This window comes from Cydia amplana, chromosome Z, assembly GCF_948474715.1.
Source record: "Cydia amplana chromosome Z, ilCydAmpl1.1, whole genome shotgun sequence".
Taxonomy (NCBI): domain Eukaryota; kingdom Metazoa; phylum Arthropoda; class Insecta; order Lepidoptera; family Tortricidae; genus Cydia; species Cydia amplana.
The window spans coordinates 29,037,073-29,052,737 of record NC_086096.1 but is presented as its reverse complement, the minus strand read 5'-3'; the positions used below and the strand labels follow the sequence as shown (position 1 = coordinate 29,052,737).

At 37.9% G+C, this 15,665-nt stretch overlaps 1 protein-coding gene across 1 annotated transcript in view; it reads right to left on the bottom strand.

The window, feature by feature from the left end:
- The window catches only part of LOC134660674 (uncharacterized), a 32,609-nt gene that overhangs the window by 4,418 nt on the left and 12,526 nt on the right, over positions 1–15,665 (bottom strand). Inside the window, exons 3-10 of the mRNA XM_063516451.1 lie at positions 9,445–9,585; positions 7,687–7,899; positions 6,631–6,753; positions 5,574–5,687; positions 4,165–4,350; positions 3,328–3,570; positions 496–750; positions 144–375 (exon numbers count right to left, since the gene is read on the bottom strand). Of these exons, the coding sequence (XP_063372521.1) occupies positions 144–375; positions 496–750; positions 3,328–3,570; positions 4,165–4,350; positions 5,574–5,687; positions 6,631–6,753; positions 7,687–7,899; positions 9,445–9,585 (1,507 nt within the window). The remainder of the gene's footprint in view (positions 1–143; positions 376–495; positions 751–3,327; positions 3,571–4,164; positions 4,351–5,573; positions 5,688–6,630; positions 6,754–7,686; positions 7,900–9,444; positions 9,586–15,665) is intronic.

Genomic DNA, 15,665 nt, shown 5'->3' with positions numbered 1-15,665 from the left:
AAATAATATATCATGAATCAAGATACTATTAGTCCATTTTATTTATTAGTTTAAAGTATACCGAACGCGGAAATAGTTATCAAATTTAAGATCGCTACGATAAAGTACCTAATTTTAAGATTTTTAAAAAGTGGATCATTAACCTGATGAGTGTGCTGTGTCGTTGAGGTCACACTCGCATGGAGGACGGCTATCTTGTAGTTCTTGTTGGGCTTGCTTGGCCAACTCTTTCGCTCTCTCTTGGAACATCTTTTCGGCTAGCTGATTAGCCAGTTTCTGCGTCTTCGTCTCGCGCTCATGTTCTTGCCACCGTAAGCTGTGTCTGGAGTCTCGTGAAACTTGCGGTTTCATATCAACGCAACATTCACCCACCCACTGCAATTCAATGCCATCATGTTAGGATTTATAATGAGGTTATGGAACTAGGTTATGACACCGGAGTTGGTAAAAAATACTCGTGATATACGAACTAAATTACTAATGGGTGCTGAATACCTGTGCGTGGCTCCTTTCAATGACTGTTGCAATAGCGATGTCAAGTTCACCGAGCAAAAGTCGGGAAAAATAAGCACGAACGTTTTGCTTGGCATGAGTAGTTTGGTCCCAATTATGCTTGTCTTCGAGACACTTCAAGAGGTGACAAGGCATCTGTGAGCCGATGGTGTCCATTTCCGATTTTAGGCCGTTAAACAAATCCTTAAGGAGTGACGAGAGAAGCCGGCTTCGTATTGACGTACACGAACACGATCCCTAAGAGAATGCAATTATACCACCTAATAATGTTACATTTAAAAAAAAACGTAGAAATTGGTTGTTTAAAATATAGTACTGCCCCACATAAAAGCAAATCCTACAAATACCTACACCAACCGCTAAATAAAGGTAGGTACTCAAAAATCGAAATCGATGTCTTATATTTTAAGCAACTATTTCACTTAAACGCAATATTTTACGAATAAAATCTACATTTTCTTGTTTTTTCTTAAATTGATTACAAAATGTCAGATTGTTACATCATCGTCAAAAGGGATACAGGCCATGAGGGGTAATATTAGACAAAGGGAATACTAAACAAGAAAAGTTTGCAAACAACAGTAGAAAATACTTAGAAATAAAGGAAAAGTGGAAATAATGGTTTCAAAGAAACATATAATATATGTTAATATGTTAATATAACGCTGCGTTTCCACCAAAGCTGTGCGATGTAGCTGAGCGGTGCGAGGATGTGTAGCGCGCGCAAAACATTTCTGGCAACATATCCCTCGCAATACATTCCTCGCTCCATTGACATATATATCTCAGGACGGGCCCTACGTGCACTAAAAATGGTACTAGTTCAGCGGTGTCACTCACGAATCGAACCAATCGTGTAGATGTAGTCAGAGGCAACTGGTAGCTATGTATTATGGGTGTTCACTCACAATAAAAAACAAAAAACCGGCCAAGTGCGAGTCGGACTCGCGCACGGAGGGTTCCGCACCATCAACAAAAAATAGAGCAAAACAAGCAAAACAAAAAAAGCAAAAAAACGGTCACCCATCCAAGTACTGACCCCGCCCGACGTTGCTTAACTTCGGTCAAAAATCACGTTTGTTGTATAGGAGCCCCACTTAAATCTTTATTTTATTCTGTTTTTAGTATTTGTTGTTATAGCGGCAACAGAAATACATCATCTGTGAAAATTTCAACTGTCTAGCTATCACGGTTCGTGAGATACAGCCTGGTGACAGACGGACGGACGGACGGATGGACGGACGGACGGACGGACGGACGGACAGCGGAGTCTTAGTAATAGGGTCCCGTTTTTACCCTTTGGGTACGGAACCCTAAAAACTAAACCTACACATTCAATTAACCGTCGCAAAGTACCTAGATGTCGGTCGGTCATTAAACTCTTTCATAGGTTTTCGGTACTGCAGTTCATTTTACAAATGGATATAATGTTTTTATTTAAATTTTATGGAAAGATGTGCTAAATTGTTAACACACCTGTTTCGGTCCTAACAAACTCACCGCACAGCCGTCGCCCGCGCCCGCGCCAAACACAAAACATATAGGTAACACGAAAAACAAAATAAGCTAGTTACTTTTATCACATTCACACAACACAACCACGGTGTTTTTGCTTATTGATCTGATTTAAAAAATATATAAGTTTTTGTTTTTGACTAACATTGCTACGAAAGTTCAAGGTCGTCCATAATTTAACTCGAGTCGATTTTGTAAACTTTTTCACATTCTCACGTTAAATTCATTCATTTTTAAACACCTCACAACAAACAAATTATGTGCTTTAACTGTTTAAACTCTTGTTTCATTATTTAGAATGAAAAAAAAAGCCAAAATTGCATTCCCGCACATACTTTAAAATTGACTAAGGTCTGTTTAGAAACGAGTGACAACAATATCAAGTTATCAACATGGCGCGCGGGATGCGCGCGCAGATCAACCGGGCTCGGAGCGCCGCACCGATTTTGCCTCTTCCCTCATAGAAAATATTCTGTTTCACGCGCGGAGCTGTGTCGAAACTTCTCTTTCGCTCTTATTGAATTTCCTATTGATCGAATGTACTAAATATTTTTCCATAGGAGCGCAATCCAAAGCGCTCCGCTTCGCGCGTTACCTTTGATTTCTATGAAATTATAGGAGTACGCCGTGTAGGTAGTGGTGAGCTGTCTATAAACTTATAATGAATAAAGGTTATTATTTAATTGGTATTGAGTTCTTTATGATCGATCTTAAATAGTAATATATTAAATAAGTACCATAATTTCATTTTGATTATTTATGGGAGTACACCGCACAAGCGCTCCTTAAGGCGGGCCGCGCCTGGATGTAGTCTAACGCAACTAGTTGCGACCAATCACGCGGCTGCGCGCGCGTGATGCGAACTCATCAACCAATCGCGTTGTAGCGATATCACACCGCTGTACTGGCCCCAATCATGCTTCATTCTTAAGGGGCCCACTGATTAACAGTCCGCCGGACGATATCGGCCTGTCATTTAGAACATAAAGTTGACAGTTCCGAACAACTGACAGGCCGATATCGTCCGGCGGACTGTTAATCAGTGGGAACCTTTATTGCCCGTAAGGCAGAGATATATATGTCAATGCCTCGCTCACATCATTCTCTTGTTTTATATGTACAAAAACTTCTATCCGCTGAGCTATTTCCACCAGAGCTGCACTGAGCTCATAGGTAAATCAAGTGTTTCTATTGGTTCATGTACAAACACATCACACAGCTTTGGTGGAAACGCAGCCTTAGGTGTATAGGGTACGCGCCCTATTACCTACACAGGCAGATCCGACAACTGATGATTACCTGAATCGTATCACTCGGGGAGCACCTGCACAACGCGGCCAGCGACGGCGTCCTCTTCACCTCCACCGCTTGGTCCACGGGCTCTTTGCATCGGCATTCCATAATCTTATCTTTTAACTCTGCAAGCTTATCTCTCTTACACTTCAAGTCTTTCACTAATGCTCCCATACGATCTTCACACTTTGTCTGGCAAGATTCTAAGTCTTCTATCATTTCATTTTTTTCTTGCATATAATCTTCGATCTAAAAACAAAAGGTTAGGATAGGATTTAGGTATTGTTTAATTAAAAGCGAGATATTAGAAACTCATTTTTCTTATTTTCATAATTTCACATTTTCGCAATTATATCGTATAGTTTAATAAAATTGTACTAGCAAATTTAAAAGATCAAAGTACCTACATATATTACCAACGAACACATTTTTCCAAGTTAATAAAAATTGTTGAGTCATAATTTATCATCATTATTGTTTAAAATAATTTTTGTTTGTGCTACTTGTGATGACACGGATAATTTTATCAAAAGATTAGTAATACCTACTCATATCATATCTTTAATTATATTTGTAATATATCCGTAACTAAATATTTGATGAACATGAACAACTGTGAACATAAGAACAAACCTTTAGAAATATGGTGAAATTGTGACTCAAAAAGTAAATTACAGCGGACGCACTCCGCTCCAGCCGGCCTAGGTGACAATCGCTATAGCTTCGACCATGAATCGTTTTGTGTCAGTTGCGTGACAGTTGCGTTTCGATCGCTACGGAGCGTAAGCGATTGGCAGGTTGGCTACGCGGCCTGGTATAGGTAGGTACACGAGGGATACGTACTCGTTTGTTCAACAGCGCCGTGCGAGCGTCCTCCTCCAGCAGGTCCTGTGACGCCTGCGCCACCTGCTTGCGCAGCGCCTCGAGCTCTGCGCGCTGCGCACACTCCGCCTCGTGCGTGAGCACCTTAGCCATCTCCGCCGCGTCCTCCAGCGCACGCTGCTTACTACGCTCATGCTCCTCTTTCCACTGTCATACAATTTTTGATATAAAGTAATAGAAACCAAATATACGAGGAACAAGAAATAAGTCCTAATCTGTTACTTTCTGATTTTGGAATACCGACAATAATATTTTCAGAGACAAGAACTGTACTCGTTTAATTTACTTTTTGAATAATATAAAATTCAATGATGGATAGAACACATCTATTCAAAAAATCCAAAATAAAATTGATTTATCCACTTGACGATGTATTACATTTTCTACTTTTATCTGCCAAGTCGAGCAAAACAAAGAGGCACGGCCGTACCATCCTTTTCTCGAAGCGATTCAGGCCATTTTCGACGTCCTGTAATTTTGTGCTGGTTGAAGCTAGAACCCTGATTTTTCAGTGACATATAGGGCTTAAGATATATTCTCAAAAACATTCCATTTGAACTTGTAGTTTAAGAATTATTGTATGTCAAAGTTCCTTAATTTCGACACTGATTCATTCACTCACTCACTAAACATAAGTCGTTTTCAGCTTATCAAGCTATATAAAACCTAAAAATATTGCCATATCAGTCACGTTTTAAAGATCTAAGAACTGCATAAGTAAGTTTGTAATCCCATATAAATATATGCTATTACAAAGTTACTGTTGCAGTTCCTACAAATAGTAGGTAAAGGTGTACCTTTACCTATCAAAAACATTACATGTAAAAAGGTTGAAGTCTCGCAAAGCTTCTACTACAAAAAAGTTTTGAGATGTAATATGAAACCAAGTCGGTTATTTTAATCAGTGCCAGGAGGTGTTAAAACCATATCAATAAGATATATTTAATTTGTAATACATATAATGACTTGGCAATCGCACATAATGCTTTACTCGTACCGTACTCGTAAATATATATGTGTAATGCTCAGACTGCTATAAGCGCTAGCGTTATGTTCAATTAGAATTATTTTTAATAGTTGACGATGATCCTTATGTCATTATGCAGCCGTGCGATGGCCAAGTCATTATACGTATTATAAATTAAATATATCTTATTGATACGATTTTAACACCTCCTGGCACTGATTAAAATAACCGACTTGGTTTCACATTACATCTCAAAACTTTTTTGTAGTAGAAGCTTTGCGAGACTTGCACCTTTTTACATGTAATGTTTTTGATGGGATTTATTTATTACATTATCGACTAAGTAACTTCAACCCAATAGCATGTAATGGAAAATTAACTCAAAGTGAATAACAGTACCTACCGCTAAGTTTCTGTCGAGCTGTGAGCATTTGCACTGCTGCTCCGTGAGCTGTGCATTGACGCGCGCGGCGTTTTCGGCTAGCCGGACCCGTGCGCATGCTCGCGCGCACATCTCCTGCACACAACACTTATAAAATTATGCCTTGCAAATTTATAAGTCAGGCATTAGTGACTCTTACAGAGTGAGTTAAACTACAGGGAAAGTAAAGTCAGCAAAACCATTTGCTTAAAAGCACCTCGGCATACATATTTGCATCATGAACTGTAGAGGCAGCATAGGAGCAGCCTGTTTTTAGCGCGAAGTATACCTATGGCAAGTTGAAGTTTTCAATGTAGGTAGGCTACTGGATGGCAAACCCTATAACGCGCTCGGTCCCTATTTACAGAATCTGCAAACATCACCAATATTTTAACCTTTTCCCCGCCATTGACTTGATATAAAGTCAGTACATTTCGTGCCCCACACGCCACGACTTGAAATGTTATACGGGTTATTTACGTGCAACGTGCAATATTTGACATGGAGTTGATGACACTTTAATTTATTACTTCATTAACGTGGCGGCGAAAAGCTTAGGAAAACAGTATGGAACGAATCGATTAGGTATAGCTGGTCAACCAAATCTTGTCAGTAAAAAAAGGCGCGAAATTCAAATTTTCTATGGGACAATATTCCGTTCGCGCCTACATTTTTCAAATTTGCCGCCTTTTTCTACTGTCAAGATCTGGTTGACCAAGTATATCTATCTATCTATTTATATATATCTTATACCTTTAAACGAGCAATTATTATAATACCTTTAAACGAGCAATTTTTGTTTATTTATTTATATATATAGTTCGGGGATCTCGGAAACGGCTCTAACGATTTCGATGAAATTTGCTATTTGAGGGTTTTCGGGGCCGAAAAATCGATCTAACTAGGTCTTATCTCTGAAGAAAAGCGCATTTGAGTTTTTATGTTTACCGAGCAAAGCTCGGTCTCCCAGATATTAACTTTTAAAATAGAATAAAGATGAAGCAACGATTTTATCACCAAACCGTTACAAGCACCCCACCTTCTCGAGCTCCTTCAATTTTTCCTGCTCCTTCTCCGCCACTGAGCTTTTCCTCTTTAACGCGTCCACCAGCGGCATACACGCCTGCTTGTACTTGTTCCTCTCGTCCAAAACTCTTGCCATCTGGTATTTTCACAAGAATATTTAATTACGTGATTTCTTTGTGACTGTCTGAGTATAATCTACCTATACGTATTTGAACATATATGTATTATGTTATGTAATAAATGTAGATTCAAATTTTTGTGTAACGTGTAGAACTTTTAGTTTTCTGTAAGAAGATGCGACACGTACCTACGGGAATTTGTTTTCTGTGTAACTTCGTGCCTTTTCAGTAATTATACCGTAAAATGTGTCTACTTGTCCGTGTCGATATTATAGACCTTGACTGTATACAGATATACAATAATAGTTATTTGTTTTACAAGGGGGCAAAGTTGTTGTTTAACCGCTCGTGCTAATATTGATACCCGAGGAAGCGAAAGATTCCAAAATTGAACCACGAGCGTAGCGAGTGGTTCGAAAAATAGATCGTTGCGAGGGTTTCAAAGCACGAGAGTTAAACAATTTTTTTTCCCCAAGTAAAACACAAAATTTTTCACAACACCAACCCGATGAAAATATAAACAAATATATCAAACAAAAACAAACCAAATCAAATCCAAATGAATGTTATTAAATATTTATCATTTAAAATTCAACCAGCAAACATAAGAAAACAACTCAAAATTTGCATTTGATTACTTTGCCTCACATGTGAATAAAATGCAACAACAATCAAGAGAGCCTATACCTGTTGGTGTGGTGAAAAAATATATTTTATTTTATTGAAGGCAGATTGACACAATATTACATGAGTAAATATGAACGCCTACTGGTAAGCATGATGAATTTAGTAGTTGTCACACAGTTGAAGATAAGCAAAACGCGCGTAACGATGAGACAGTTTGTTTTTTCAAGAAAATGCTCTCGCGGCAAGGCGGTAGGTCCTCACCGAGTGAACACGAGTGTAGTATCTTTTCTTTAGCTCAAGTGACTATAACACAATGAACTAACCTGTTTTTGATATTCCTCCTCCTTTTCCTTGGCGACCCGCAGCCGGCGCTGGTAGCACGCGTCGAGGTCTCGCCAGGCCATCTCGGCGCGCTCCAGCTGCTCGGAGCGCCGTGCCTCGCGGCGCGCGAACTGTCCGGCGCGCTTGCTAAGCTCCTGTGTCTCCGTCTCCATGCTCGCCAGCCGCTCCATGCACTTTTTGTCCAGGCCACATGCCTAGACATCGTATGAGTTGAACGCTCTATTAAATACCTAACGCTCAACCAGTTTACTCAGGGAGCAACATAGATAACACCTTAATTTAGTTTTTTGTAAAGCTATTCAACCATTGAAATAGTATTTTATGCATAGACTAGGAATCCTCTAGACGGAGTTTAGAGCAATTATTTCATGAAACCGATGCTGCCAAAAATACGGGGGTGCGGGGGACGAGGTGAGCGAATCCCCGTGCCGTGATTGGTCCGTTCAAAGACACGGACCAATCACGGCACGGGATTCTGACACTTTGACTCGAAGGTGGAGTAAAACTACCGTATATAGTGGCAGGGGGGGTAGCGTTACTATGCTCAGTCTAGAGGATGTCTTGTCTGTGATTTTATGCAACCGTTGTTTAAGTGAGGTCAAAAAAGGCGAGTGGCGTGAGTAACAATTTGAGGCGAAGCAACCCTTTATATAGGTCGTAGGAGTGTAGGAACCTACGATACAGTCATTATTCTACAATGCATTTGAGGGTGCCTTCACTCTTGTTTATTCGAACGAGCGATAGGGTAAGGTGGCAAATAGACGATTGAACGAACGAAGTGGTTCGCGGTGGAAGGCTCTTTAAGCTGCAAATGCGTCTTATTAGTTATTACTTTCTATCGGCGGCAATCTCGCTATTTTCACTCAAAAGTACGTTTTTGATACATGCTTTGTAAAATCTGGCTACGATTCTGTCTAATCTTAAAAAGGTAAAGTACTCACGGAATCTATTTTTTTGGCGGATTTGACACAAGAACAACTTCTATTAGACTTTTTCGGAACCCTGATGGGACTAGAGAGGCACATAAGCGTTTGAGGCTCTCTGGGCAGGTTTACCACAAGCCCGATGGAAGTGCTGAAATCCATCTTGGTAGGACTACCCCACTGACAGGGCGTGAGGCTCGAACTTTTCGACCCAGGTTCATTAAGAGGCGATATAACAGAGCGGCTAGGATTATTACTTTCGTAACTAGTACTTTTACATAGACTTTCGATATTTCGTTTTAGCTCAAGTTCTTCTTCTTTTGGAGTTTTAATAAAACTGTAAGAAAACAACTAAAAATAAACATTAATAATGCCTAGAAGAATAATAGTCCACATGAACGGGCCACGTAGCACTAAAGATTCATTTCGGCTTAAACCGTGATGCTTATTTCAAAGCGGTATGTAGTGATTAATTTCGCCTTGAATCGTATGTAATGAAATGCTACCATTAGGTACTAAAATGTAAAAGTGCATTTCAAAGTATGTTTTTGCTCGTCCTCTGACCCGCATCAATTTTGATCAGCTATTATATTTATCAGACTCGCGTGACTCTCAGCGCTCTGTCTGGTGACTTTGCCGTGAACTCATTAAAGTATCAAGATCACCGCGTGTCCTTCTTTTACGTAAAGTCGCTTTCTTATTGCCAAAATCACCTTTGTGGTTTTCAAGCTAAGGCTGAACATCATCCAGAAAGGTCAACGACAGTGAAGAAGTGAAAAGAACCAAGTGTAAATTCCACAATGAGATAGGTAGTTACTTGAATAAGCTGTCGGCTGTACGGTGGCCGAGCTGCTGCCAGGCCAGGAGGGCGCAGCAAAAGTTGCGCGCGTCTGGAGACACCAGAGCATTCGCATCGTGCGCCTCGTCCAACCGCTCTTCTGCTTCTCGCAACGCTACCTGCGCACTCAATTACATTTAGATTATTGTGTTCACAGACCACAATTTTACTGGCTCTTATACTATTTACAGCATTTTTATTAATAATCAATAATCACTTTGAATTACTAAGCCGCGCGGGAGGTGTAATCTAAAGTTACAGGGTATTTATAAAGAACTAGAGCGAGTTTTGATTTCAGGTTGTATTTTGCCACACGATTTCCAATTTATGTAATTAATTAAAAATCTGGAGAGCCAAATTAACATCATACTAAAATTTCGTGAGATTTAACTGAAACCACTTTTTCCCTATGGTTGCTGCGGGGTCCTTTTCTACAATCCGAGATTAGAACTGTCTCTGTAGATTGAACAGTTTCCGAGATAAAGGCTTTCAAAATTTAGATTTTTTTGAAATTGAGCTCGTAAGCTAAGTGAGTGCAGTGAGTATGCACTTTTGACTCAGGCCGCTTGGCACGATTGTTCCTAAGGTCAAACAAAGCTGATTTGGCCCAGTAGCTACGAGATCGTACCGTGCCTACCCCCCCAAAAAGGGAGGGGAAAGGGTCTGATCCCCAGGTCCGATCTAAACTATATTTCTTCTTGCTCTTAGCAACTAGAGCAAGTTATATATGATTTTCATATAATTTAGGGCTTCCTTATTCTATAAAGTATCACTTCTAAACAGGCATTCATACATTTTTTTGTAAAAATATGAAGCGGATTGAGTGACGATTTCCATAGAAATCTAATTATGGCCAAAGTCAAAAGTTATAATCTTAAAAAAAACACTTAACTTGGCATTTTAAAAGTATGAATATAATGTTTTCATCCCTATATTGTATGAAAATGATATATAACTTGCCCTAGTTGCTAAGAGTAGAAAGAAATATAGCAAAGATTGGATCTGGGGATCCGACCTTTCCCCTCCCCTTTTGGAGGGGTAGGTACGGTACGATCTCGTAGCTACTGGGCCAAATCAGCTTTGTTTGACCTAAGGAACAATCGTGCCAAGCGGCATAGCCTGAGTCAAAAGTGCATACTCACTGCACTCACTTAGCTTACGAGCTCAATTTCAAAAAAATCTAAATTTTGATAGCGTTTATCTCGGAAACTGTTCAATCTACAGAGACAGTTCTAATCTCGTATTGTAGCAAATTTAGTCTTCTTTAAAAACGTCTCAGGAAGGTACTATCAAAAACTAGTTCTTTAGGGTTAGAATCGCCCAAAACTAAAGAAAAACCGAAATTTTCGCGGTTTTTTCGATTTTTGAAAAAGTTGCGTTCGGCGCTCGAGGTCACAAACTTGGATTATTCATTGGGCCAACATCATAAACAAGTCTGCAAAAAATCAGAACTACCGGATTTGACGCAAAAGCAAAATGTATAAAATTACTGGATCACTTTGAATATTATGACATTTATGACTAACAAATTTTGTCCGACAGTAATGATGACCTGCAAAAATCGGAACTGAAATTTATATTGTTTAATTTAATCACTTGACAATATGAGTGATCTTATACCGTTAAACGAGCAGTTCTAGTGTATTTATTTATTTATATATATATTTATTTATTATATTTCGGGGACATCGGAAACGGCTCTAACGATTTCGATTAAATTTGCTATGTGGGGGTTTTTGGGGACGACAAATCGATCTCGCTAGGTTTTATCTTTGTAATAACGCGCCGTTTTCCGAGCAAAGCACTGTCTCCTAGATATTAAAAATTATGATGAAAAACGTTATGTAGGTACTGAAAAAAAAAACGCAAATCTAATACCTTTAAACGAGCTATTCTTGTATATTTATTTATTTAATTATATAAGTATATATTTCGGGGATCTCGGAAACGGCTCTAACGACTTCGATGAAAATTGCTATATGGGCGTTTTCGGGGGCGTAAAATCGATCTATCCAGGTCTTATCTCTGGGAAAACGCGAATTTTTGAGTTTTTATATGATTTCCGACAAAGCTCGGTCTCCCAGATATTTAAAATTTATGGGAGCCAATAGAGACCTCGACGTGGCTCTCTTAAATTCATAAAAATATTTCAGGCACTAATGGGTTAAAATCTGCGTAATCAATATGAAATCAAGCCAATACAGGCTCAATCATACGTGATTAGCCTGTGGGATTTTTATAAACCTATGAAATTTCAAGATTAAAATATCACAACTTGGTAACTAAAATATATATGTACTGTCAGCTTTAGATCACCTTTTGATTCTGCACGTTAACTTATCTGCTTTGCCTGAAAGTTGTCTGGTAGAGAATACCATAATGCATTGAGCTCGCCTTTGTACGATGTGTTTCTTCTGTGCAGGAAAGATTAAGTAAAGGCTTATTATTAACCGGACAACTAAAATATTAAACAGGAACTTTCATTGGGCATATAACAATATAATTTGGCTGTGCATTAATATTTTAGCGCCAATAAATTTATATAGGCTCAAATATAAGCATCATATTATTAAAAAAACTGGCAGCAAAATCAAGTCACCCAAACTAAAAAATGTATAGGGAACTTGAAGTGATCTTAGGTTGGCGTCTAAAATAATAAATTGGCAACTAATATTGTAAAGCGATCATAAAATTTGGTTGTCATCTAGTTGTTCACACCTATGTAATCATAATAGAGCATATCGTTTCAGCTGGTTTACTAACGAATGGGCCAAAAACGTTTCCCAAAGTATCACATCCCAAACTATGTTTCCCAAATTATCATTTCCCAAAAAAATGTTTGGCAAAACCACTTATCGCAATTTTTCAGTTAGCAATAGTCTTTTTTGCCAAGTTATTGTTTTTAGCAAATAATTACTTGGTCAAGTTTCATTTAACCAAGTATTATTTAGTCAAATGTATCATTAAGCATAACTTACATGTCTCAAAATATTACATGGCATACAATTTACATACCAATAGAGGGCCTGCAGTATTTTTATTTTTGCTTTCATTTGAAATACTTTATCCCGACCTTGGTTTTTTTATCATTTTGGTTAAGTTTTACGCAAACGGATGTGATTTGTTGAACCATAAACATGAAAATAGTACCTACCATGTGCAATAATATTTTAGAATTATATAAGAACCTAAAATAAAAATTAAGTAATTAAGATTCGATTATCAATAGGATTGGCCGGTCAAAGTATTTAGCAGATGGCGCCAGCATAGATTACTCTGTCAATCCCTAGAATTGTGTCAAATTCTTGTTTATTTATATAGAATTTTATGCCCTAGCCCTAGACCCTAGATGCCAGCCCTTTAAGCCAAACCTTATAGAACTCGACTAGAGAAAGGGGCAAGCTATGATGGTGTCATCTATGCAAACCAAATCATTGACCGTTGCCAACCCCATTCAGTGTACTGTAACTGGTAAAGCGGTATCCAGACGGGATGATCAATTCAACCGATTTGATCAAAAATGAATTTGACTAGTCTGGATAGGTCTTAAGCTTTTCTGTATCTTAGTTAGGAAGAGTGAATTAAGTAAAGTATGTCAAGCGTTTTAAGCATTTATTTACCACATGTTTTTTAAACACCTTACTTAATTCAGTCGTCCTAACTGGTATGCTACCTAAAAAAATTGGGAAGTGACAATTTGATCAAACATCTTTTTGGAATATAATATTAGCCAGTAAAAAACGTTTGCTAAATAAGTTTTTGTCCTAATAACATTTGACAAAGTAAAATCATGCCAAATGATAATTTGACCAAATAAATTATATGCGAAGTGTAACTTTGGTAAAGGTTCCTTTGGGAAATGAAACTATTGCGATAAGTTTGTTGGGAAGTGAAATTTGGCGAAAGGTATTTGGCCCAAACGAAAGTACACCGTTTCAGCTAGGTAGTATTTTAACACGGTTTTTACACAAAACACCTCAAATTAATTTACCAATATGCAATGGTCAGTATACTTATAGTCGAAATTCGTAATTATGAAACCCCTAAATGGCCATTATACCATACCATCTTTCAATTTTTAATTACTAATTTCAATAGTTACCACTGTGTCCTGCCAGAGTCAACAGATAGGTGCGACGACGAGCGAAGCGAGGAGGAGCGAGGTAGGTTGACCGTGTAATGACCAAACAAATATTTTAAAAGAACTTCATTTTTGAATTAATAGATAGCCGTTTTCTTTTTAAAATGTGCTTCATAAATGGACTCAAATATAATAAATCAGTTGCCAAAGAAATACTTGGTACCTGCCTAAAAATAATCAAAAGCTGTAACGGCATTAAAATACGACTAATATTGATATATTTTAAGTCTCCGTTTTTGTTGCCAAACTATTAATTTTAGTACCCATTTCTATTTTTTTAAACTACCCAAATTCGATTAATTAGTTGACCGGTTAAATACGTGCCTTAAGTAAATAACTAAAGGTGAAGAGAACAGGCAAGCGCCTTGAATTCCCAACGTCTCTGACGCGGTCTGCCCGGTTGCGGAAGGCTTCTACCAGGAGCAGGCGCCATTTAAGCAACTTTACTTGAAAAGAAGTCTTTGTTTAAGGTACATTTTGAGAACATTTTTATAAACTTGTAACTAATATACCTAATTATCATCTTAGGATATTATGACGAGCATCGGAATGTTGTAATATATTTTTGTCAATAGGTACACACCTATTTCCAGCATACATATAACTTTTAATAATATGCGTTACGGATATTAAATAAGTTTATGGCAAAAATTTCATTTTTGGTACAAGCTATTATCTCTGACTGTACTTTTCTTACGACAGACAACTAATACTCATCGAGACAATTCTAAAAACCCCTAACACAATTAGGTTGCGTTGTTTCATCACAGAGTTCCTATGGCCACCTCCTGTCTCCATCATCAGATCAGCTCGATGGTACCATAATATGGCATTGTCACCCGACTTACATGTGTATGCAAAATTTCAGCTCAATTGGAAACCGGGAAGTGGATCAAATTTAACTTGCAAGATTCCATTACATAGTCACATACAGAAGCACTACCATGAGTTCCGTAAATGACAGTCGATAGTGAGAACGTTAAGGAAAATGTATGGAGTATTTGTACAGTGCCTCTACCGGTCACTTAAAGAACTAAAAATTTCAACTGGTACCATGAGTTCCTAACGTTTTTACGTAAGTTTTCTATCCATGCCTAACTTCACACCTAAAACGCTCTCTTTCTAACTATATAAAGAAAACTGAGCCAGAATTATACAAGTTAATTACTTTACGCCGTTTACGCGAATAAACGTGACAGATGTCATCGAAAAATACGTGCGTTTTCGACGTTACATTTCTTTCAACTTGTAAACACAACAAATAAACATATTTTTCACGATTATCTTTGCAATTTTCAACGTAGTATGTATTTATTTATAAGAGTTACGTGAACTCCAGGCAAAACTAATACGGAATAAATCAATTAGTAGCTCGAAAAAAGGCTGATTTGATACAAAGGTAATGAGTTATATTTACTCCTATTTCTACTGTTTAGTTAAGTACATTTGCAAAGATCACATTACTTACGAGCAGTTTTTGCTTTTAGGCATGAACCTATGATTGAAAACAACATTTCCATACAAACCCGGATGGCATCCAGCGGTACATGCGTGCAAGCAAATCGTTCATTGTTGTATGCATTGTAGAAGTGATTAGTTGGCAAGTCGCTAAATGCCGGGACAACAACTTGAGGAAGATGATGATGTCAAGGAGCGGTACATAGACATGTTGTGTTGTTGTTGCCGGGTGCACATACCACATAGTAACACAATATACATAATACTTACTGCAAGACCTGTTGTTTATATGTACACAGAGAGAGTTCTTACGTATTTTTTATATTATTACCTATTATTTTATATCTTAAATAAAATAAAACATACAAATGTTCTGTGAGTTTATTTATTTTTCTTTACTACCTATATATTATTTCCCGATGTTCAAGTTCAGTTCGATGTTTCATGTGTGTGGTGATGATGTTTCATGTCTCGTCAGTTTGGCAACAGGAAATATAAAACTTAACATTTTTTGCTGGTAGTTCACAATCTGAAAATTAAAATAAGGTTTAACACATTCACTGCCCAAAAACCCGCTGAGTGGGTTCATTTTGTATTGGG